The 23572-nt window shown below is 45.1% G+C and overlaps 1 protein-coding gene across 2 annotated transcripts in view; it reads left to right on the top strand.

Annotated features, from left to right (window-relative positions):
* RBM45 (RNA binding motif protein 45) overlaps window positions 1-23572 on the top strand; it is a 687506-nt gene that overhangs the window by 414487 nt on the left and 249447 nt on the right. For both annotated transcript variants that reach the window (XM_044075431.1, XM_044075430.1), the window contains exon 8: window positions 20169-20332. In XM_044075431.1, coding sequence (XP_043931366.1) covers window positions 20169-20332 — 164 coding nt within the window. The remainder of the gene's footprint in view (window positions 1-20168; window positions 20333-23572) is intronic.

Below are 23572 nucleotides of genomic sequence, written 5' to 3'. Positions count from 1 at the left end.
GACACAGACCATCATAAACATGTTTTGGGGGCTGTAAACATGAAAACCTCAGGTTTCGTGCCCACTGAGTGGCGCCGAGCTACAGTTATCCCAATCCACAAGGGGGGATCCACCTTGGATCCCGGAAACTACCGTCCCATCAGTCTGACAAGCCTTATCTGCAAGGCCATGGAGCGTATTATCATGGAACTTATAAACAAAGACATTGGCAACCTTCAAACACTGGACACCACCCAGTTTGGGTTTGTGAAGGGCCGATCCTGTCTCCTGAACCTGATTGACTTCTTTGAATCGGTCTCCAGAGCCATGGACAAGGGTAAGGTGGTCCACACAGCCTATCTAGACCTTGCCAAGGCCTTTGATACCATCCCCCACTCTGGAATCATAGATAAACTTACTAAGTTGGGCATTAATCCCTATGTCACCCAATGGGTTGCTAAATGGCTTACTGATAGAACTCACACTGTAAAAGTAGCCGACTCCAAATCCAGCTCCAGACAAGTGACAAGTGGAGTACCTCAGGGTTCAGTCCTGGGGCCGCTCTTGTTTGGCATCTACTTCTCTGAAGTACAGGTCAAAACTAAGGGACTCTGGCTAACAAAGTTAGCAGATGACTGCAAAGTGGGAGCCATTATTGAATCCCCAAATGATGTGGATACTCTACAAAAGGGCCTTACAGAAACAGATGCTTGATGCCAGAGCCATGGGCTCAAGCTCAATGCCAAGAAATGTATTGTTATCCCTTTGGGAAAAACATGTATCCATGAATTACCATATAGGTGGCAGTACACTAAACACAGAAAGTGTGATAAGAGACTTAGGGACACAGGTGGACAGTGGTCTCACCTTTGATAACCACATCGCCACAACAGTCAGGAAATCCTTCTATGTGGCACACCTCATCACGAAGGGCTTTTCATCCAGAAAAAAGGAGGTCATTGTCCCACTGTACTCATCCCTCATTAGACCCATTATAGAATACAATGCCCCATTTGGTATGTACCTCTCAAGACATCTGCAACAACTGGAAAGGCCTCAGAAATACCTCACTAAAAGAATCACAGGCCTAAAGCAGATGCCCTACGCTGACCGCCTTAAAAAAACTCCAGCTATACTCTCTTGCATATCGTCTACTCAGAGGCGATCTCTGCTTAACATACAAGGCCATGTCAAACCCTGAGCTGTTGGACATGCTACACTTAAAGAAATCCCAATCCCTCAGAGTTACACGCTCCAGGGATCTAAACCTTGTCATCACAATAAACAAAACATGCTGGAGGGATAGGTTCCTGACCCAGAGACTCCCCAGACTCTGGAATAGATTGCCCATACATGTCAAGCAGAGTGCCTCTTTGGACCTCTTCAAGAGGAACCTTGACGATTGGATGGGAGAAAGGAAATTCACCCCAGGGATCACGTCAGTCGCCCTGCTAGACAGGGGTCCAGGAAAGTAAATAATGTGGGAAGAAATAGCCAGGGAATTGTTATGGCTAGGCTTGTATAGGCCCTAGGGCTGATAGCCTAGTACCAACCTATGAACCTATGACAGTGTTTTTTTTTTTAACTGCAAAGCACTGACATTTTTTCTGAGCTGCGAATAAAATATTTTTTTCTGAAATTTTTTTCTGAACTATAAATAACATATTTAATTTGTATTAGCTTGTAGAAAAACTGATTAGACAGATATATTGCTCTAGTTGGATAACGTTTATGGTTAGTTAGCTGTGTTTTATTGTGCATTAGTCTAGATAACTCTTTTTACTTATCTACCTATGTAGATTTAGATGTGAAGTTGTTCTATCGCGCCGTTTATTCTTACTGATGGATTCGGAGCCAATGCTCGGCTCAAAGTCGGCCAACTACAAAAGCTCGAGGTCTAAAGCCAGCTTGAGGCCAGATCCCTATCCCATGATGCACTACGAACCTCCTTTAGATCTAGTTTGCCGCTGCAACTGATTGGGGGCTTCAGCTTCGCTTGGGCCAGTATAATTGTTTTTTCTTGCTTCCTTAAAAGCAGTATATTAGCATATTGCTATACCCTTTGTCGTATATATTTTTCTTTAATTACTGAAATTCTCAGAGTTGAATTAGTCAGCCGATAGGCTTAAATTTGAATTTGTAATATAGAGCGAGTTGCCTTGTAGCCTAATTTTCTTTTGAGTTTTTCCCTATCCCGTAGTTTAAGTTAAATTTGAATAATTGCAAGTTTAATTATGGTCTACAGTTGCTATAAGACCATTGTTAATAGTTTAGTGTGTGTGTGTGTGTGTGTGTGTGTGTACTTAATCTAACGGTTTATGCTGTTGTTAAGAAATAGCTTTATCTTTGTGTTTTGGTCAAGTAAGTGAATCAACTATCTGAGTATGTCAGTTCCAGAGAAAGAAAAGGCAAAATCTGGGTTTAAATAGTGCCTGAGATGCTGGCAGAAAATGTCAGTTACGGATGGGCAACACTGACTGTGTTTATTGCCTAGGTGAAGTCCATCTTCAAGAGAATTGTGCCATTTGCCACTCCTTCAGTTCCATAGTACTGATGGAGAGAAAAAGAAAATTGCTAGATAGAGTATTGCTTAAATCCTCTTTTTCAAGAAAACTCGAAGAAACATTCAAAACCTCTAAGTTCCAAAAGAAGTTCACCGACACCTAAGTTGAAACCTAATAAGTCAACTGCCTCGTTTCCAAGCTCCTTGGAACCGATAGCTACTTCGAGTAGGAGCCGGTCCCCTGTATTGGAGTCTGTATCTCCTACTTTAAAATCGGCGATCCTTCAGTTGGTGGCTTCCTCAACTCATTCATCTCGGGCCTCTAGTAGGCTTTCTGATTTGGATGTGGATTGTGTCATGAAGAGGCTTCTTCAGGTACCGGCCTTTGCTAAAATTTTATCTGCTCAGACACTTGGTGCTTCGGAGCCGATGCAACCCCTTCCACCTTCTATGATTCCTCCTCCGAATCCCCTCAAGATTTCAGAACCGGAGTGCTTGGAGACTATTGTTGTGGAGCCTATTTGACCGACACCTGCTGCAGGATCGTCTACTCCTACTGCCCTGTTGCCTTCTGTTTCGACTGGTTCTTGGAACCAACGCTCTCCGGTCGAGTCTGGGGAGGATAGTCGGACTGACTTGTCTGTTCCAACTTTATCTCTCTGGGCATCGGCTTGGGTGAGCTCTGTTCCGACCTCGGGCTCTGAGCTTCCGGCCTTGGTACCGAGGGGGTCCACGGTGTGTTCGGAACCGGGGATTGCCTCTGGTTGGGACCAAGGAGCCTTCAACGCCATGAGGGGGGTTTTGTTGGTGCCGACAGCCACATCATCTGTTCCAACAGCTCCTCCCCCTAAAGTACCGGTCTCTGCCTCTTCTACATGCTCTCCACTTACGCATAGAGATCCTGAGCCTCAGGACACCCCATTGGGTGAACCCTGCTCTTCTGAAACCTCTCCAGAAGGTCCCACTGAAGAGGTACCCAGAAAGCGGACTTGGAAGAGGAAGTATCTTGACTCTCCCCAAGAGTCACTCACGTCTGACACAGACTTAGATGAGTCAGATGGGTCCCCATGGTTCCCCCTGAGGGTATCTCCTTTGCAGATATCCTGGAGTTCCTAAAACAGAGGGGTGGCTGGAAGTCCCTTAACCCTTCTGAGGATGAGTCTGTACTCCCAAAGGCTTTCGGCTCTCATCCCTCCACCTCTTGAGTGCCTCCGCCTCTTGATGAGCTAGTTGAATTGCTCACTTGCAGGCCTTGGGATGCTCCAGACACAACAGAACCTGTCCCTCTGAGGCCGAATAAGTTTATTACTTGCCCTCTAGACAAAAACTTCTTATCCAAGGGTGTGCCTGTTGATGCCATGGTGGTGGCAGCAGCCACAAAGAAGGAACTTTCAGAGACTTCTACTAATGTCCATCCTCCTAATAGAGATTCTAGGCTCATGGACAGGTATGGGAAGTGTATGTTCAGTTCAACGGCCTTTGTTCTTCATTCGTTGAACTATCTTACCCATTTTACTAGACTGCAAAGGGATCTCCTGAAAGAACTAGGAGATACCTTACAAGGTTCAGTAGTGGCGGGAGTTTCAGATCAGGTTACTGCCCAGCTTTCTACCTTAACTTCCATTGCGAACTCGTCCATGCTCCTACTCTCCTATGCGACTTATGGAACGAGCAGAGCTGCAGGTACAGGAATTGCCCTCAGGCGTCTTTCCTGGATGTTATTGTCTTCCTTTGCCGAACCCTTTAAATCTTCCTTTAACACCTCGTTTGACGGTTCAACCCTATTTGGACCTAAGGTTAAGGAGACTCTTACCAGGAGTGAGCAGGATGGTAAGACTCTGCCTGCCATAGGGGTCCGTTTTTCCACCTCTACTAGACCCTACCCCAAAGGGAAAGGTGGTGGTAAGATGTGGATGTTCTTCGTGTTTCGCTGTTGCAGTCATTACATTTGGGTTATCTGCCTGCAGGTAGCCCTCAGCCGGCCTGAATACCAGAGTCTTGGATTCCTGCGTTGGAAGCTGTCTCTTCTTCCCTGACGTCAGGTCGTCAGGGGGTATAAAACATGCAGCCAACTCCATTACATCAGTCTTTCTTGCCGCATGGTGCCTGAAGCAGAAGCAGATGTTCATCGTGTTATACTGCTGCAGTCATCACACTTGGGTTATCCTGCCATCAGGCGGTCCCACAGTCGGCCGAATCCCAAAGTCTTGGTGTGGCGTCGGTTGTCGTCGCTTCTTCCCTGACGTCAGTGCGACAGGGGGATAAAAGAGGCAGCCAAAGCCATTTTCTTCAGTCTTTCTTGCCGCGCGGTGCCCGAAGCAGAAGCAGTTCGCAAGTGCCGGTCGGCTAGCTCCTGAGATTTTCGAATTGAATTTCAGCCCGAAGTCTTCTCTAAAGCTAAGTACCCCGTTGGGGAAACTTTTCTTGCCTCAGGCCGATGTCAGACAAAGTTAATAATTGCATTTCTTGTGGGAAGCAAATACCTCATAAGGATTTTCATTTTTATTGGATTCCTTGCCTAGGCCCAGACCACGACATCTCTGGTTGTCGGTTTTGTGCTAGGTTCAACAAACGTACAATCAAGCGTCGGGCAGATTTCGCCCAACATTATTTTGGCAGAAAATTTAACTATAGCATGTCGTCGGAGCAACTGACATCAGCAATGATTAAAAAATGCAAGGATAAGGACAGGCAGCCAAGGCCAAGACCAGATACTGAGGCCTCAGCAAGGCCTGCCGCCGGTTCTCCGGTTTTCAGCGAGGCGCCTACCCAGCCCCTGACTACCACTGATTTAGAAATTCTGACAGCCTCCCAGACCGAATCAGCTGGGCCTCAGGAGCCGGTTCCATCTCAACCCTCGGACGCCAACCCTGACGGTGATCCGGAGATTTTGGACAGGCCTTCGGTTTCTGAAGGTGTCTTCAAACCAAAAACTATCTCTAAGTCTTATGCTAAACTTAAAGCCCCCTTAAAAGTTAGGAAACCGGGTCCACTGACCCCCCCCCCACAGGCCCCTATGCCTAAAAAACAGATGTTTAAGATGGCTGAGGATTTAATTACCCTTATCAGGGGTTCACAACCCCCTCCTGACAAAAGGCCTAGGTTGGAGGAAGATTATCCTTCCTCTAACAAAGCATCCGTTTCCTCAGCTAACTCTGAGGACCAGGATTATTCCTTCCCTCCTTCAAGAGAAATCTGATGAGTGGATGGGAAATAGAAAATTCACCCCAGGGATCACGCCAGTGGAGTTACATGACAGAGGCATTGGGAACAAAGGGTAGGTGGCATGATGACAGGGTAATCCTATGGGCTAGGCTTGTAAAGGCCCCAGGGCCATTAGACTAGTACACACCTATGAACACCTATGAACCTATGAAGACTCAGATGCTGAAGAGTCAATTCCCTCTGTCTCCCCCCCTGAAGACTACTCTTTTGGGGAAACTTTACATACCATGAGGGAACACTTCCACTGGGAAGGCCAAGATTAACTCTGACTCTAAGAAAAGACTCCGTGAGTTTCTTCTTCCACAGCATAGACCCCTTGCAATTCCTCCAGTTTTAGATATTTTGGATGATGTTTACACCGAATCTAGTCTAAACCCAGATTCCTTACCTCCTGCACCAGCTAAACCAGACAGATACTACCGAGTTCCTGATTCTCATAAGTTTCTATATAAAAGCCCTGTTGCAGACCCCAAAACCATTTCCCAGGGTCCCAAAGGGATTAAGGCCTCTACTGCTAAGAATCCACTACCTTCTGAGAGAGATTCCAGAGCATTAGAAAGATGGGGGAAGAAAGTGTATACGTCTGCCACTTTGGCCATGAGGGCCTTAAACTGCCAATTCCACATGCTAAAATACCAGCAGTACTTGATTACACAGTTAAAGCAGAAAATGATCCCTCAGATAGATCAACCTGATTTCAAAGAGATGCAGGATTTGCTACATGCAGCAGAACAGGTGGGAAAGCATACCTTACAGTGTGGTTTTGATTCATTGGAAGCCTCATGTAGAGCAGCTGTCACAGGATCTGTAATATGTAGACATACTTGGCTAAAAGAGCAAGCCTTACCAGAACATGTCAAAGTAAAGTTATTGGATGCTCCATTGCAGAAAGATGTGTTATTTGGTGTCAAAGCAGAGGAAGTTTTAAAGAAAATGGAAGAAAAGGCAAAATCTATGCAGACAGTTAAAGATTTTTTTACAGGTACAACCTCCTCGTTTCAGCAGAAACTGGCCATCAAAAAACTGGTCCTTTCCTGCATCAGAAGGACCCCAAAGGGGTAGGTACAGATGCCCAAGGGGCAGAGGACAGCCACAAGGTTCTTTCAGGCCTAGACAATGGCATACAACAACTCAGAGGTGGAGACGAAAGATCTCAACCCCTCAGGAAACAAACACAATGACTTCCCTCTTCACCTGCCAAGCAAAATTGCCCTGGCAGCACCTTTGGGAGGAAAACTGGCTCTATTTCCACAAAATTGGCGCATCATAACAAAGGACAAATGGGTTCTGGATATTATTACCCGAGGTAACAGATTTCATTTCCACACTTTACCACGGATGAGAGGCATGCCAAATCTGCCTCCAAACCAATGGGCAGAGGCACAAACGCAAATTTCAGCTCTCATGGATATGAAAGCAATTCAAAAGGTACCTACAAAGGAGCAAGGTCAAGGTTTTTACTCAAGACTATTTCTAGTACCAAGAAAGGACAAAGCCTGGAGACCCATTTTAGACCTCTCAATTCTAAACACATACCTGGAGGTACCCAAATTCAAAATGCTCACACTACAGCAGCTTCTTCCCATGCTGGGCAAGGAGTCTTGGCTGGTAACATTGGACCTCAGAGGCATACCTGCATGTCCCTATCAGACAAGATTGCAGAAGATACCTCAGATTTTTGGCAGGTACAACACATTATCAATTCTCTGCATCGCCCTTTGGCTTATCTACTGCGCCCAGAGTATTTACGAAATGCCTGGCATCAGTAATTGCATACTGCAGACAATGAGGAATACAAATATATCCATATCTGGACGACTGCCTGATCCAAGCGGACAGCAAGGCCATTCTATTACAGCATCTGGCATTTGTAACAAAGCTGCTAAGTTGCCTAGGGTACACAGTAAACAAAAAGAAATCCAAGCTAATACCCTCACAAGATGTAATATTCCTGGGTGCCAGCTTAAATACAACGGCCCAGATGGCTTATCTCACGCCAGACAAACAAAAACAACTGACTCAATACTTCAAAAGATGGCAACTTTTGCCCAGCTCACTGCAAGGAAAATCCTGCAGGCATATTGGGGTTCATGGCATCCTGCATTCAACTAATTCCACATGCAAAGCTGCATATGAGGAAATTACAATGGTACCTGAAAAGTGTGTGGGCTCAACACAGGCACAGCCTCGAAACAAGTACACCTCTCATACCCTGACTTCAAAAAGAACCTGTGGTGGGCTCAAGCATGTCAAATAAACAAGGGTCTTCCTTTTGTCTTACCTCCAGCAAACCAAACTATGACAACAGATTCTTCAGACTACGCATGGGGAGCACACATGGCAGGACAGTGCATACAGGGCAAATGGTCTGCAAAACAAATGCACCTACACATCAACCAAAAGGAGATGCTAGCTGTGCAAAATGCACTGACAGCCTTCAAGGACCTCTTGCATCTAGGACAACTACTAATAAGGACAGACAACACCACAGTTATGTGGTACATAAACAAACAGGGAGGAACACACTCCTACCCTTTATGCAGACAGGCAATGACCTTGTGGAACACAGCATTGACTTACCAAGTACAATTGCAAGCACAATTCCTGCCAGGAAAGGAAAACATATTGGCAGACGAATTAAGCAGAAATTTGGCAGATCCTCACAAGTGGAGACTACACCCACAAGTGTTTTCAATGATAACTCAAAGGTGGGGACGCCCAGACATAGATCTATTTGCCTCCCCCAACAATTGCCAACTACAGAAATTTTGCACAAGGACTTATCATTCCCTAGCCTGGAAAGTGGACGCCCTATCATTCAGTTGGACAGCATTGACAGTCTATGCCTTCCCACCACTACCTCTCCTGACCAAGGTATTACTGAAAGTCAGATCAGAGAGACCACAAATGATCCTCATTGCTCCGGACTGGCCACGTCAGCACTGGTACCCATTACTAAGGACCTTGACTCACATCCCTCCATGGATCTTACCTCAACTCCCACTTCTGTTGACTCAGCAAAACTTTCAGATCCTTCACAGTCAGCTCAGGACTTTAAATTTAGCTTCTCTCAAAGGACGTCCTGAATGTCATTTTGGAGGCCAGGAGGCCCAGCACCAGAAAAACTTACTCAGACAAATGGAAAAGATTTTGTGCATGGAACCAGGCTAAAGGCCAGAATCCTTGGATACCAAACATTGCTCAAATACTGCAATACTTAACTGAGATGCTACACAAAGGCCTTTCTTTCTCATCCATTAAGATCCATGCTTCAGCCATTTCAGCTCAATATAATACGGATCCTCCCATATTCTCACACCCTTTACTAAGGCAGTTTCTCAGAGGGGCTAAGAATATAAGACCCCCCAGAAAACCCCCAACGCCAGCTTGGGACCTCAACTTCGTTTTAGAAAAATTAACACTGCCTCCTTTTGAACCAGCCTTCTCAGCAGAACTACAATACTTGTCATGGTAAACAGCTCTGTTGCTGGCTATCACCTCAGCATGCAGGATCTCAGAACTACAGGCGCTTATGGCAGTGGAACCTTTCATCATTTTCCATCAGGATAGAGTCTCTTTACGTACTAACCCTACCTTTATGCCAAAGGTAGTATCCAGTGTGGCTTTGAATCACACCATTCATTTACCCACCTTTTATCCAAACCCCCAGAATAAAGGAGAAAGACTCCTTCACTCTTTGGACATTCACAGACAGCTATGTTACTATTTGGATAAGATAAAGACCTTCAGAAAAACTGACCAACTCTTTGTATCCTATGCTGCAGGTTCACAAGGAAAGGCTATTTCAAAACAGACCATCTCCAAATGGATAGCACATTGTATCCGCTTTTGCAACTCGCACCATGGGAAAGCAGTGCCTGTTAATATTAGGTCCCACTCTACCAGGGCTACAGCAACCTCAGCAGCCTTTCTCAGGGGGTTCCAACCAAGGACATTCTGGAGGCAGCTACTTGGAGTTCAGTGCACACCTTTACCAAGCACTACCACCTTCCATTATACTCAAAAACCAGAGCTGGTTTTGCCACTGCAGTTCTGCAGGGCATCCTAGCTTCACCTAACCCAGTTTAGTACCAGCCACCCATCCATAGCTTTGGGATTCAACCCAAGTGTGATGACTGTATCAGTATAACACGATGAACATAGTACAGTTTTAAGTACCTACCATAAATGTAGATGTTCGAGTGTATATACTGCTGCAGTCCAGGTTATCCTCCCACCATCCCCTCTACATACCAGGGTGTTAGTTATAACTCCATGTACATCAATCTATTGGATGCATGTCTATATGGTGTATTTGCTAACAGCTAGTACTATTGTTTATCTACTAAGGTATTTTTGCATAGGTATTTGTATTGCCTTCCTAGTTGGGGGCACCTGACATCTGGGGCAAGAAAAACTGAAGAAAATGGCGTCGGCTGCCTCTCTTATCCCCCTGTCGCACTGACGTCAGGGAAGAAGCGACGACAACCGACGCCGGACCAAGACTTTGGGATTCGGCCAACTGTGGGACTGCCTGACGGCAGGATAACCCAAGTGTGATGACTGCAGCAGTATATACACTCGAACATCTACATTTATGGTAGGTACAAAACTGTACTTTTGCAAGTGCCGGTCGTCCGACTCCTGAAATTTTCGTTTTCGAGTTTCAGAACCGAAGTCTTCAAAAAAGCTAAATACCCTGTTGGGGATCCTTTTTCTTGCTCTTAACCGATGTCAGTAAAAGTTAACAACTGTCTTACTTGTGGAAAGCAAATACCTCCTAAAGATTTTCATTCGTACTGCATTCCTTGCTTAGGCCCAGACCACGAAGTCCCTAGCTGTTGGTTTTGTACCTTATTCAACCCCCAAACTATTCGTCGTCTGTCTATTTTTGCAGCAAATTATTTTGGTACCCGGTTTAACTGTCCAGAAATGGCTTCGGTAAGCCATCTGACTACCGGTATTCCGAAAAAAACATAAGGATAAAAACAGAGACAGACCGCATAGGTCCAAAGCTGCTGACGACGCTTCCGTTAAGTTAATCGCCAGTTTGCCAGTACTCAGTGAGGCACTTTCGCAGGCCCTGATACCTGGAATTTCAGATTCGCAGGCCTCTACTGAGACCCATTCGTAGTCCGTATGCCACAAGATGCATCTTCGATTATGGAACCTGCGGATTTCTCTACCTTGGATGGGTCTGGAGCCACTGTGTAGGCACCGGCTTCTGTAGGTGTATTCAGGCCTACAGATTTGCATTTTAAACAGACACCATCTTCCTCATCCAGGCCTAAAACTCGACCCACGCCTAGAAAACTGATGTCCAAACTGCATGGTTAGGCCCATATGCCTAAAAAACAAATGCTTAGAATGGCTGAAGACCTTATTACTTTAATTAGGGGAAGCCAGCCTTCCCCCTCTAAGAGACCTAGAACTGATTTTCCTTCTGATTCTCCCGATCAGGATGCTGAAATCTCTGTTTCTTCTAATTACCAGGATTTGCCCTTATCTACCTATGAGGATTCTGATGCAGAGGATTCCATTCCCTCTGCTTCCCCTCCAGAAGATTTTTCTTTTGGTGAAACCTTGCACACTCTTAGGGGAGCATTTCCACTGGGAAAGCCAGGATTACTCTGACTCAAAAAAGAGGCTTAGGGAATCCTTACTCCTCCCTCAGTACAGGCCTTTAGCTATACCTCCTGTTCTGGACATTGTAGATGATGCCTTCTTGGAGTCTAGCCTGTCTCCACACACTTTACCTCTAGCTCCCAGAAAACCTGACCGGTATTACAGAGTACCTGGCTCTCACAAGTTCCTCTTCAAGAGTCCTACTGCAGATCCAAGGACCATTTCCCAAGGACCAAAGGGCATTAAGGCTACTGCTTCCAAAAATCCTACCCCCTCTGATAGAGATTCTAGGGCCTTGGACAGATGGGGTAAGAAGGTATACACTTCTGCTACTTTGGCCATTAGGGCCTTAAATTGCCAGTTTCATGTGTTAAAGTATCAGCAGCATATTATGGAACTATTTAAACAGAAAATTATGTTGATTCCTGACTGTGCTGAACATAAAGAATTATAGCATTTAATACATTGTGCTAAACAAGCTGGTAAACATACTTTGCAATGTGGTTTTGACTCTTTAGAAGCATCTTGCAGGGCTGCTGTCACTGGGTCTGTACTTAGAAGGCATGCTTGGCTTAAGGAGCAAAACTTGCCAGATCATGTTAAAACTAAATTACTGGATGCTCCCTTAAACCAAGACCGCCTGTTTGGCAACAAAGCAGAAGTCCTCAAAAAAGATGGAGAAAAAAGCTAAATCTATGCAAACTGTTAAAGATTTCCTGTAAGTACAGCCTCCCTGATTTAGTAGGCATTGGCCTTCAAAGAACTGGTCCTTTCCAGTCTCTTCCAGGCCTTCTCAGTGCAAACCCAGGAACAGCAGACCACCTAGGTTACAGTCTCAGGCTAAACACAGGCCTAGGCAGTGGGGAGCTCCCACTTCCAAAACGGGAAGTAGTAAGACACTCCCCTACGGAAAAATGTCACAATGACTTAACCTTTCCAAGCCCTGCTCACCTGCCTGCTCCCCTAGGAGGAAAGCTTGCCCTGCATGCAAAAAACTAGGAACTCATTACCCAGGACAAATGGGTTTTAAATATAGTTTCCCAAAGATACAGATTCCACTTCACACCCTACCAACCCCAAACGGTTGGCCAGACCTACCCCCAAATCAGTGGGCAGAGGCTCAACAGCAGGTTCTCTCTCTTCTACGTATCAGGGCTGTTCAACCTATCTCAGCAGAAGAAAGGGGACAAGGTTTTTATTGAAGACTTTTTCTGGTACCCAGAAAAGGCAGCTCCTGGCATCCTATCTTGGACCTCTCTATTCTAAACATCTTTTTGGTAATCCCAAAATTCAAAATGCTAACACTTCAACAGCTGCTTCCTATGCTAGGCAAAGATGCCTGGTTAGCAACCTTAGACTTAAAGGAAGCCTTTCTGCACATTCCAATAAGGGAATCTTGCAGGAAGTGCAGGCTCCTTGCACTATCAGTTCTCTGCACTTCCCTTTGGCTTATCTGCTGCGCCAAGTGTCTAGCTCCAGCCGTTGCATTTTGCAGGCAGAGAAATATTGATATATACCCATACCTGCACGATTGTCTGATTCAGGTAGAAAGCCAGGACATGCTATTAAAACATCTGGCATTCGTAAAGAAACTTCTAACCTCGCTGGGGTAGACCATGAATGAAAAGATATCTCATCTAGTACCCTGCCAACAGATTGTATTCCTGGGAGCAAGCTTGAACACAACTTCCCAGATGGCTTGCCTCATGCCAGAGAAACAAGTTTATTTGACAACCTACTTCAAACTACTGGCCACAAAGACCCAGCTATCTGCAAGGAAAATTTTGCAAGCCCTGGGGTTTATGGCCTCTTGCCTTCTACTAATTCTATATGCAAGACTGCATATGAGGAAACTACAATGGTATCTAAAAAGCCTATGGTGTCAACATTCTCAGGACCTGGAATCAATGATTCCTATCATTCCTTGTATAAAGACAGAGTTCCTTTGGTGGACAGAGGCCTGCCACCACAACAAGGGGCTCCCTTTCAGTCTACCCCCTGCCGTCCAAACCCTAATAACAGACGCATCAGACTATGCATGGGGGGCTCACTTGGCAGGGCAGTGCATTCAGGGCAAATGGAACCCGAGTCAGATGCACCTGCATATCAACCAAAAAGAAATGTTAGCTGTACAGAATGACAGCCTTCAAAGACCACATCCTTCCAAGACAATTATTGGTAAAGACAGACAACACCACAGTTATGTGGTACATAAACAAGCAGGGGGGAACCCACTCATACTCTCTCTGCAGACTAGCCATGGCTCTGTGGAACACAGCATTGAGCTACCAAGTGCACCTACAAGCTCAATTCCTGCCAGGCAAGCTAAATTCACTGGCAGACGACCTAAGCAGAAATCTCATGGACCCACACGAATGGAAACTGGAACCAAAAATATTCAACCTCTTGAGGAACAAATGGATGACTCCAGAGGTAGACTTGTTTGCCTCCCCCCAGAACTACCAGTTGGACAAATTCTGCACAAGGACTCCCCACAGTCAAGCTTGGAATGTGGATGCCCTTCCTTTACCTGGGAAAGCATTTCAGTTTATGCCTTTCCCCCGCTGCCTCTCCTCTCAAAGGTTCTGCTAAAGATCAAACAGGACAAACCAAGGACAATACTTATTGCACCAGACTGGTCCCGCCAGCACTGGTACCCCCTCATGATACTGCTGGATCCATGGCACCTACCTCGGACACCTTCCCTGCTTTCCCAGCTGGCGGGCCAGATTCTGAACCCTCAGCTTCAAACCCTGAACCTTGCAGCCTGGCTAATTCCTTGAGCTCTCCAATAGCATCCCTCAGTAAGCAGGTGCTGGATGTCATTCTGGAAGCAAGGAGACCTAGTACTAGGAAATCCTATGCTGAAAAGTGGAAAATATACTGTTCCTGGAGCCAGACCCAGGGTATGGGCACTACGGTGCCCAGCTTACCTCATATTCTTCAGTACTTAACAGAAATGCTCCACAAGGGCTTATCCTTCTCGTCAATTAAAATTCATGCTTCTGCAATTTCAGCACATTGTAATACTGAACCACCCCTCTTCTCTCACCCCCTGTTAAAGCAATTCCTCAGAGGGGCTAAAAATTTAAGACCCCACATGCGAGGCCCTACTCCAGCCTGGGACTTTGCTCACTCTCCCTCCATCTGAACCAGCTGCAACTGCAGAGTTGAAATTCCTTTCTTGGAAAACAGCCTTCCTTGTAGCCATCACGTAATCAAGAAGTGTGTCTGAATTACAGGCCCTCATGTCAGTGGAGCCCTTCATTATCTTCCACACAGACAGGGTTTCCCTCAGGACCAATCCTTCCTTTATGCCCAGGGTTTCCCTCTGGACCAATCCTTCCTTTATGCCCAAGGTGATGTCTAGTGTGGCCCTAAATCAGTCCATTCATTTGCCTACCTTTTTCCCCGAATCCACAAAACAAAGGAGAACGAATTCTGCATTCTTTGGACGTGCACAGACAACTGAGATTTTATTTGAACAGGACTAAGCCTCTCAGAAAATCTGAACAGCTGCTAGTTGGCTTTGCTGCAGGGGCAGAAGGGAAGGCCATTTCAAAGCAAACCATTTCTAAATGGATAGCCCATTGCATTAATTTCTGCTATAAGCACCATGGAAAACCTACCCCACAGGGGATAAGATCACATTCCACCAGGGCTGCATATACCTCTACAGCCTTTCTCAGAGGGGTCCCTACCAGAGACATCCTAGAAGCTGCTACCTGGAGCTATGTACATACCTTCACCAAACATTACCACGTCTATTTTTTCTAAATCCAGAGCTGGTTTTGCCACTGCAGTTTTGCAGGGCTTAATAGCTGGCCCTAATGCTCTCTGACTTCCTCCTCCCTTTCTTAGCTTTGGGAAACAACCCAAATGTAATGACTGCAACACTGAAACATGAAGAACATAGTACAATTGTGTACACGTACCATAAATGTAGATGTTCAAGTGTATTCACTGTTGCAGTCCTGGTTACCCTCCCTCCAGCCCCCTGACTTCTCTTGGCTCTACTTTGCTTCTTGTTTTAAGCTTTCTGGTGTATTTGCTTTTTGATGGAGGTGTAACATAACATATAATTGCTTCCCTTTGTGGGGGCACCTGACATCTGGGGCAAGAAAAACTGATGTAATGGCGTCGGTTGCATGTTTTATACCCCTGATGACCTTATGTCATGGAAGAAGACAGCATCCGACGCAGGAATCCAAGACTCTGGTATTCAGGGTGGCTGTGGGCTACCTGCAGGCAGATAACCCAAATTTAATCACTGCAACAGTGAATACACTCGAACGTCTACATGTATGGTAGTGTACACAACTGTACTTTTTACGCAAGTCCCACTCGTGGTGAAGCCCCCCTCCAGAGACAGAGGGGGGAGACAACGGAAGTCGCCAACATTGCTGCAGAGGGAGGTCCACAAAATCAGGGAGACTGGGATCAGTTCCTTGGGAAACCCTATCAGTGCTCCTGAGAGGCGGCCCAACTGTCCACCTCTGGAGGCAGTCGGGGGACGCCTGTCCTTGTACCCAGATGCCTGGCTAAAAATCACAAAAGGTATCTGGGTACGAAGTATTATTTCCAGAGCATATTCAGTACCCTTTGCCACATTCCCCCCACTACTCAAAAAATTCCTGAATATTCCTCCCAGTCACAGGGAACAAGCAACCCTAGAGGTTCAAACGTTGCTTCAAAAAAGAATCGTCCAACCCGTCCCAGCAGACCAAAGAGGATCAAGTACTTACTCAAGGTTCTTTTTTTGTACCAAAGAAAACAGGGGACTGGAGGTCCATTCTAGACCTCAGCAGATTAAACAAATCAGTAAAAAAGACAAAGTTCCGGATTGTCACGCTTCAGTCAATTCTCCCTTTTGTGGGGAAAGACAATTGGATGTGCTCGATAGATCTCCAAGATGCGTACTACCATATAAAAATGGACAGGCCATCCAGAGATCACCTGCGCTTCCGGCTGGGAGCCAGTCATTTCCAATTTCGAACTCTGCCCTTTGGTCTCACAACAGCCCTTAGAGTGTTCACCAAATGCATGGCAGTAGTGATGGCTCACCTGAGATTATCCAGATTCCAGGTGTTTCCATATTTAGACTGGCTTCTCACTGCCACCACCAGGCATCAACTTATTCAGGCGAGAAACAGGACAATAAACCTTTGCCAGCAATTGGGGATTAAGATAAACTCAGGAAAATCTGCCTTATTGCCATCGCAACTGATCGTTTTTATAGGAGCAGAACTAAACACGGTCACTCTAACATTATCCCTACCTCCAGAAAGAATTCAAAATCTATGAAATCATATATTGGACATTCTTCCGATCACGAGAGTTCCAGTGTCAAACATCCTCAAATGCTAGGCTCCATGGCTTCAGCCATAATCGCTCTTCCTCTGGGCAGGATGCACATGCGAATACTTCAGTGGCTTCTGTTCACCCAGTGGTCTTATCAAGAACTACCAATGACTCATCAGATATTAATAACGGACTCTTGCAAGAAGGATCTTCGGTGTTGGATAACTTCACACCATGTGACTGTAGGTTGACCATTTGTATTACCCCTTCCTATAGCCACAGTGACTACGGATGCTTCCCTGGTGTGGGGGGGGGGGGGCATTACTAGAGAAGAACAGCCCAAGGTACATGGAATCAACACGAGGCTTGCCTGCATATAAGTGTTGTGGAGATGAGCGGTTCTCCTAGCGTTGCAGTTCTTTCAAGACTCTTTCAAGACTCTCTTCCTCTAGGAACAATCACTATACAGTCGGACAATATGTCAGTAGTCTGGTACATAAACAGGGAGGGACCAAGTCTTATCCCCTTTGCAGAGAGGCCCTAAGAGTTTGGACATGGGCGACTTCTACCCAGCGCTTTCTGATAGTAACGCATATCCCAGGGAAGTCCAACATGATAGCAGACAGATTGAACAGAGCAATACTCTTGCCGCACTAGTGGTCTCTGAAGCATCAAGTGGTGGAAAGGATCTTCCGCAGATGGAGCCAGCCTTGCTGCAATCTCTTTGCAACCCCAGCCAACACCAAATGCAGCAACTACTTTGCCCTAATTCCCCCTCTAGGTGAAACTCCAAGGGATGCACTTGTGCACAATTGGCCCCTGGGCCTTCTCTATGCGTTTCCTCCAGTACCCCTGATACCCAAAGTGTTACAGAAAGCAAAGTCTCTGGTTAGAACTTTGATTTTAATAGCCCCATTCTGACCTCAGCAGATTTGGTTCCCTTTCCTCCAGCCTCATCTACTGGAAGAACCTTGGATCCTGGACCCATTGCAGGATCTCCTGACTCATGCCTCAAGAACTCTTCACTCCTCTCTACAGTCCCTCAGACTGACAACTTGGCTGCTCCAATTCCAAACATAGCCAGGTTTCCTAATCTTTCAACAGAAGTTAAACACATTTTGACAGCCTCTCCTAAGCTGTCCACATGGAAAAATGCATCGTAGCAAGTGGAGGAGATTCGCTATTTGGGCATTTCAAAATGAAATCGATCCTTATTTGGCCTCTGCTTCTGCTATCCTAAATTTCCTTACTAAGCTTTTCATTGAAGGTGCTGCTGCAGCTACAGTTAGAGTACAGTTGGCAGCTATTTCCAATTTCCATTTTGGTTTAGACTCTTCAAATATTATGTCTCATCGAATATTCAGTGCCTTTTTAAAAGGCACTTTCCGTCTAAGACCACCTGTTAAAATGCCCTCCATTCCTTGGAATTTGAACCTTGTTCTTTCTCACATTATTTTATTCCCTTTTGAACCAGCTTCACCTTGTGACCTTAAATACCTTTCTTGGAAAACTTTATTTCTAGTGGCAATAACCTCTGCTCGGAGGATTTCCGAGTTACAAGCCTTGACTATCAACTCCTCCCATTTAATTTTTCATAATGACAGAGTTTCTTTGAGAACAAATCCCTCCTTTTTACCCAAAGTTTGCTCAGAAGCTAATCTGAATCAAACTATTGAATTACCTGTATTTTTCTCCAAACATACAAACAAATTGGAATACATGCTTCACAAACTTGATGTGCATAGACAACTACGATTTTATTTGGACAGAACCAAGCAATTCAGGAAAAATCAGTTTGTTTCCTTTTCCGAAGCAAAGAAAGGTGATCCAGTATCTAAAGTCACCTTGTCCAGATGGTTATCAGACTGTATTGCTTTCATGTACACTTCTATGAATAATTATTTACCACAAAGGATAAAGGCTCTTTCCACCAGATCTGTAGCCACTTCAGCCTTACCTTTAGACTCTATCTATGCGGCTGCCACATGATCTAGACCTCATACCTTCATCAACCATTATAAAGTGGATAAGGCCTCCAGGGACAGAACCTCCTTTGGTTCTGCGGTATGTTCTCCCTTGAGCCACCCGAAAAAGATGCTGCTTGGGACGCTACCCATCAGTAAGAATAAATGGCGAGATAGAACAACTTCACATAAAGAAGTTATGTACTTACCATAACGTTCCGTGTGAGTTGTTCATCTCGTCTTCATTCTTATATCCCGCCCACCAACCCCCTTCCAGTTTACTAGCGGTCTGAGAAGTCTGAATTGGAACCTTTTTCTGATGGAGTGGCATAATGACGGCTTTAGCCTTTAGCTAGCAGCAAACAAGATCTGAGGGAGGTTCGTAGTGCATCATGGGATAAGGATCTGGCCTCGAACTGGCTTTAGACCTCTAACTTTTGTAGTTGGCCGACTCAGAGCCAAGGATAGTCTCCGAACCCATCAGTAAGAATAAAGGTGAGATGAACAACTCACATGGAACGTTATGGTAAATACATAATTTCTTTTTCTTGTCACAGACCTGAAGAAGGCTTTATTTCATTAGTTAGCCAAAAGCAATTTTAGTTTAGTCGTCTTTTTATGTGTATGTTGTGCTTTTCTTAATACCTGATTTGGGAAGGTGGGTTGCAAATAGGTAGTGTTTTCCTTAAACTAGTATTCAATTTGCGTTTATATCACGTTATCGAAAGATGAAAATAGTGAACACTATTTCATCGGCCCCAAAACATCTAAACATGAAACTATCGAACATTCAGAACAGCAAATTTTTTCCCATGGAAAAAATTTGCTGCTCTGAAACACATACACACAACACAAGCACATCAAACAAACAGCAACCACACACGTACACTTAAATTCCTACATCTAACGGTACACTAAACTAAACATACACTACTATCTACCCACTTACCTTAACCCAAACCCTAACCATAAGGTCCGTCACTATCGCACAAAGTTTTTTCTCTTGTAGTGAATATTATTGAATGGTGGTCAAATTTGACCAATGATTGGCAACTTACAGGTGTTGAGCATAGTGGGGTGTTATTTTTGAGGACTAGATCCAATACTTTTGATCCCCTATCCCTTGTTAAGACATGAACACTGGTCTAAGTTGGTAGCTTTTATGAAATGTAGGAAGCGGTGTGCGTACTTGTTTATGGTAGCGTAGGTTCCCTGCCTAATAGAAAGAGAGTTAAAATCCTCCAGGAAAATTGGTTTAAGTTCAATTGCGAGGAACTCCAATTTATTTTGATAAGTCTTGTGGGTTATGGGTGACATGGAGGCAATACGGTAGATGGCTGTAATGTGATTTTCAAGTGTCAAATTTAGCCTTTGCCAAAGTCCATTTCATTCTGAAGTACTGCACAATAATCCTATTTAAAATGTGAATTTACTGAATGTAAATGTTATCACACCACTCAGCATGCAAACAAAGTATGAGGTGTTAGTTCAGATCTTTGTCATGCAGAAAAAAATAGAATTATTTTTTGAGATGCCTTTTTTCCACTGACTATAAACTTTAACTTTTACAGCACAGTTTTGTAAGCTGCACTTCACCACCGTCACGAATACAAACAGATCTATCTCTTCCACCACTTCAGAGTATGGCCTTGCCAGATAGTAGGGTGAAAGAAAGATTATTTTTGGTATTTAATCCTGCACCTTTGCCATTGGACATACTGGAGGATGTCTTCTGGTAAGAAACTCTGACTTGTTTTGTGATTTACATTTCAGAGTCATTTGACTTGTTTTCCAGCTTTTAAGGTATTGTCATAAAGCTTGCTTTTATATTGCCTGAAGGATGTGATTGTTGCAAAGCAGTACCTTATTTTTGCTTTTAACATTCATTTATTTACCTTGGATATCAGATGTGATGTTGTCAATCTCGCCTTTATTTTCACTGATGGGTCAGATCCGATCCATCGGATCCATCTCGGCATTTTACAAAAGCTCAAAGCCTTCAGCAACGCTTGTGGGCATTCTTCCTTACCCACAATGCAACTCCCTGACTTCCTCAGATCTCATTTGCCGCTCTGCGAAAGACGTGATTCCTAAGCAAGCTCTGGGCTGAATGCTTTTTTTATTATTTAAATCTCTTAAATTTAAACTGAAATTTAAACCTTTTGTATTGTTAGTGTAGTTTCTTTCTTTTTGTATATCCTTACCCAACTTTGTAGTTATAAAGAGTTGAGTGTCGTTTCCCTTGTTTCCCCTTGACGTCCATTAAAGTTAGAGGATGTTTGCTAATGTCCGTTTAAGTTAGAGGACATTTATTCCTCTCCTTTCTTCTTCCTTTTATCTCCTTTATTGTCCATTTGAGTTAGAGGACGATTTCTGTATTAAAAAAAAGTACTTTCTGGCTATCTTCAAAGCTTTTCCATTCATTTATGTTGGAGGACTTTTTCTAGTGCGAGTGTTTCTCTGCATGTGTGTGTCTTGGTCAATAAATATGTCTCAAAAACCTGAAGTGAAGCCTCTTTGTTTCAAGAAATGTGAACAGTGCGAGAAAAAGATGCCCCTAAGTGATTCACACAATTTGTGTGCATTTCTTGGGGCCTCTTTATCTCCCAAGAATCTTGCTCCATATGCCATGATTTTAATCAAAGGGCTGTGATGGAGCATAAAAATAAACTTATTTTAAAGGGACTGCTAAAAACTCCTTTCTCTGATGTTACTTCTACTGAGTCCTCCAATTCTGACCAGTCAGCGAAATCTGACAAACCATCAAAATGTTCCTCTTAGCGAAAGCAGAAAGCTCCTAGACTGTCTGCTCCAGAAACCTCAGGTCCAGCCTCTTCGGCTCCTTCTGAATTTAGATATTGGAGCCGTTCTCCATTATTGGAACAGATATCTTCCAAGCTCCCATCTCCCTTTTTGCCAAAATCGAGATCTCCAACCCTGTCTACTTAGTCTACCAGGAGTTTGTCTGTCGATGATGTGGAAAGGGTAGTGCAGAGGCTGCTAAAGACACTAGCCTTAGCCAAACTGTTATTGGATCCGAACCCAAAGGAATCGGATCAGATGCACTCTTTCCCTTCAGCACCTTCTCTTCCTCTGATCCATTGGTTTTGAAGCCAGAAGATTCCGATGTCCAACTTGTCTGTTTTGGATCCGGGACCCAAAGGTTCCTCAAATCCATTGTCTGCCCCAACCATTTCCATTCAGTCAGAGTAGGAGACCTCTAGGAGCCGACACTCTCTGGTCGGGTCCACTGAGCTAGTTCGGATCTCTCTGGATCCGACCCTGTGTCTGGGGGCTTTGGTGCAGGTGAGTTCGGCTCCTGCCTCTACCTTGGAGTTTCTGTCTCCTGGACCAGAGATTCCTTCAGCTCCGACAACCCTTTTGTCGAATCCAGAGTGTTCTTCAGAGCAGGGGCAGACTGCTTTTGAAGTCAAGAGGAGGGTTTTGACTACATCCCAGTCTGGCGCAGTCTGTTTCATATCTTCCTCCCAGTTCTGCGCAGGTGTCTTTACCTTCTCACATACCCTTTTCACAGAACCGCAGAGACCCCAGGCCTCAGGTTGTCCAATAGGGGACCCCAGCCTACCCCGCTGAGGAAGTCCCTCAGAGGAGTACTTGCAAGAGGAAGCATCTCGACTCCCCAGAGGAGTCTTACCACAGCCGGTCCTGATCTCAATGAAGCAGAAGGATCCCCATGGTCACTTCCTGAAGATGTCTCTCTTAGAGACATCCATGAAATTTTAAAACAGAGGTGACTAGCAGTCCACATCCCCTGGTCAGTATAACTGAAGGCTTTCGGATCTCTCCCTTCAACCATTTGGGTGACCTCTCCTTCCGATGAGCTTATTGAGTTGATCTCTTGGAAGGCTTGAGAGACCCCAGATTCCATAGAGCCAATTCCAAGGAGGCCAGATAAGTACATTACTTCCCCCGAAGACGAGCCATTCTTAAATAAATGCGTAGCAGTTGATGCCATGGTCATGGGGGCAGCCACTAAAAAGGATCCGTCTGAGACCAGTTCCTCTGTCCATCCTTTGAATAAGGATTCCAGGACCATGGATAAGTATGGGAAGTGCATCTTTTCATCAGCGACCTTTGCCTTACGGTCGCTGAACTACTTGACCCACTTTACCAGATTACAGAGCGATCTGTTGAAGGAACTTTCAGATTCCTTCCAAGGAGCTGTAGCTGATGTAGTGGCAGATAGTCTTCCATGAGACTCGTATCTTGTGTAGCAGATGGAATGAGTAGGGCTGTAGGTTCAGGTGTCTCTCTCAGGAGGCAGGCCTGGATGCGCCTTTGTGATTTCACTGAGCCTTTTGTTTTCTTTCATTAACTCCCCTTTTGTTGGCTTTTCTCTTTTTGGGCTGAAAGTTAAAGAAACGCTTACCAGGTGTGAACAGGGAAGGCAAGTCCTTGTCTGCTATTGGAGTAAGTTTTTCCACACCTACCAGACCCTTTCCCAAAGGTCAGAGAGGTAGTGGGAAGATGTGGTTCAGAAAATCACAAAGGCCTTCCCACGACACACAGGATGAAAGTTCCCCTAGAAGCAGAGGGAGACAATCACAAAGGTCTTTCCATGACACAGAGGGTGAAAGTTCCCCTAGAGGCAGAGGGAGGAACAGTAATGGAAGACGCCGACCTCATGGCAGGGGAGGCCCGCAGATTGAGGGCTCCAAAGAATCCTTCTTTGGGTAGTCCCTTTCACCGCTCCTGATTGCTTGCTTCTGGAGGCAGTCAGGGGGCGATTGTCCCTGCACTACAAAATCTTGCAAAAGATAGCAAGCAACAAATGGGTGCAAGACATAATATCCAGGGGATGTATTATTCCCATGTTCATCGTATTACCCTGCTGCAGTCATCACACTTGGGGTTATCCTGTCGTCAGGCGGTCCCGCAGTCGGCCGGAATTCCAAAGTCTTGGTCCGACGTCTGTTGCTGTCGCCTCATCCCTGACGTCAGTGTGCCAGGGGTA

The sequence above is a fragment of the Protopterus annectens genome, chromosome 6.part1 (assembly GCF_019279795.1).
Source record: "Protopterus annectens isolate FY-2018-M chromosome 6.part1, PAN1.0, whole genome shotgun sequence".
Classification (NCBI taxonomy): Eukaryota; Metazoa; Chordata; order Ceratodontiformes; family Protopteridae; genus Protopterus; species Protopterus annectens.
This window is presented reverse-complemented; position numbering and strand designations above follow the sequence as displayed.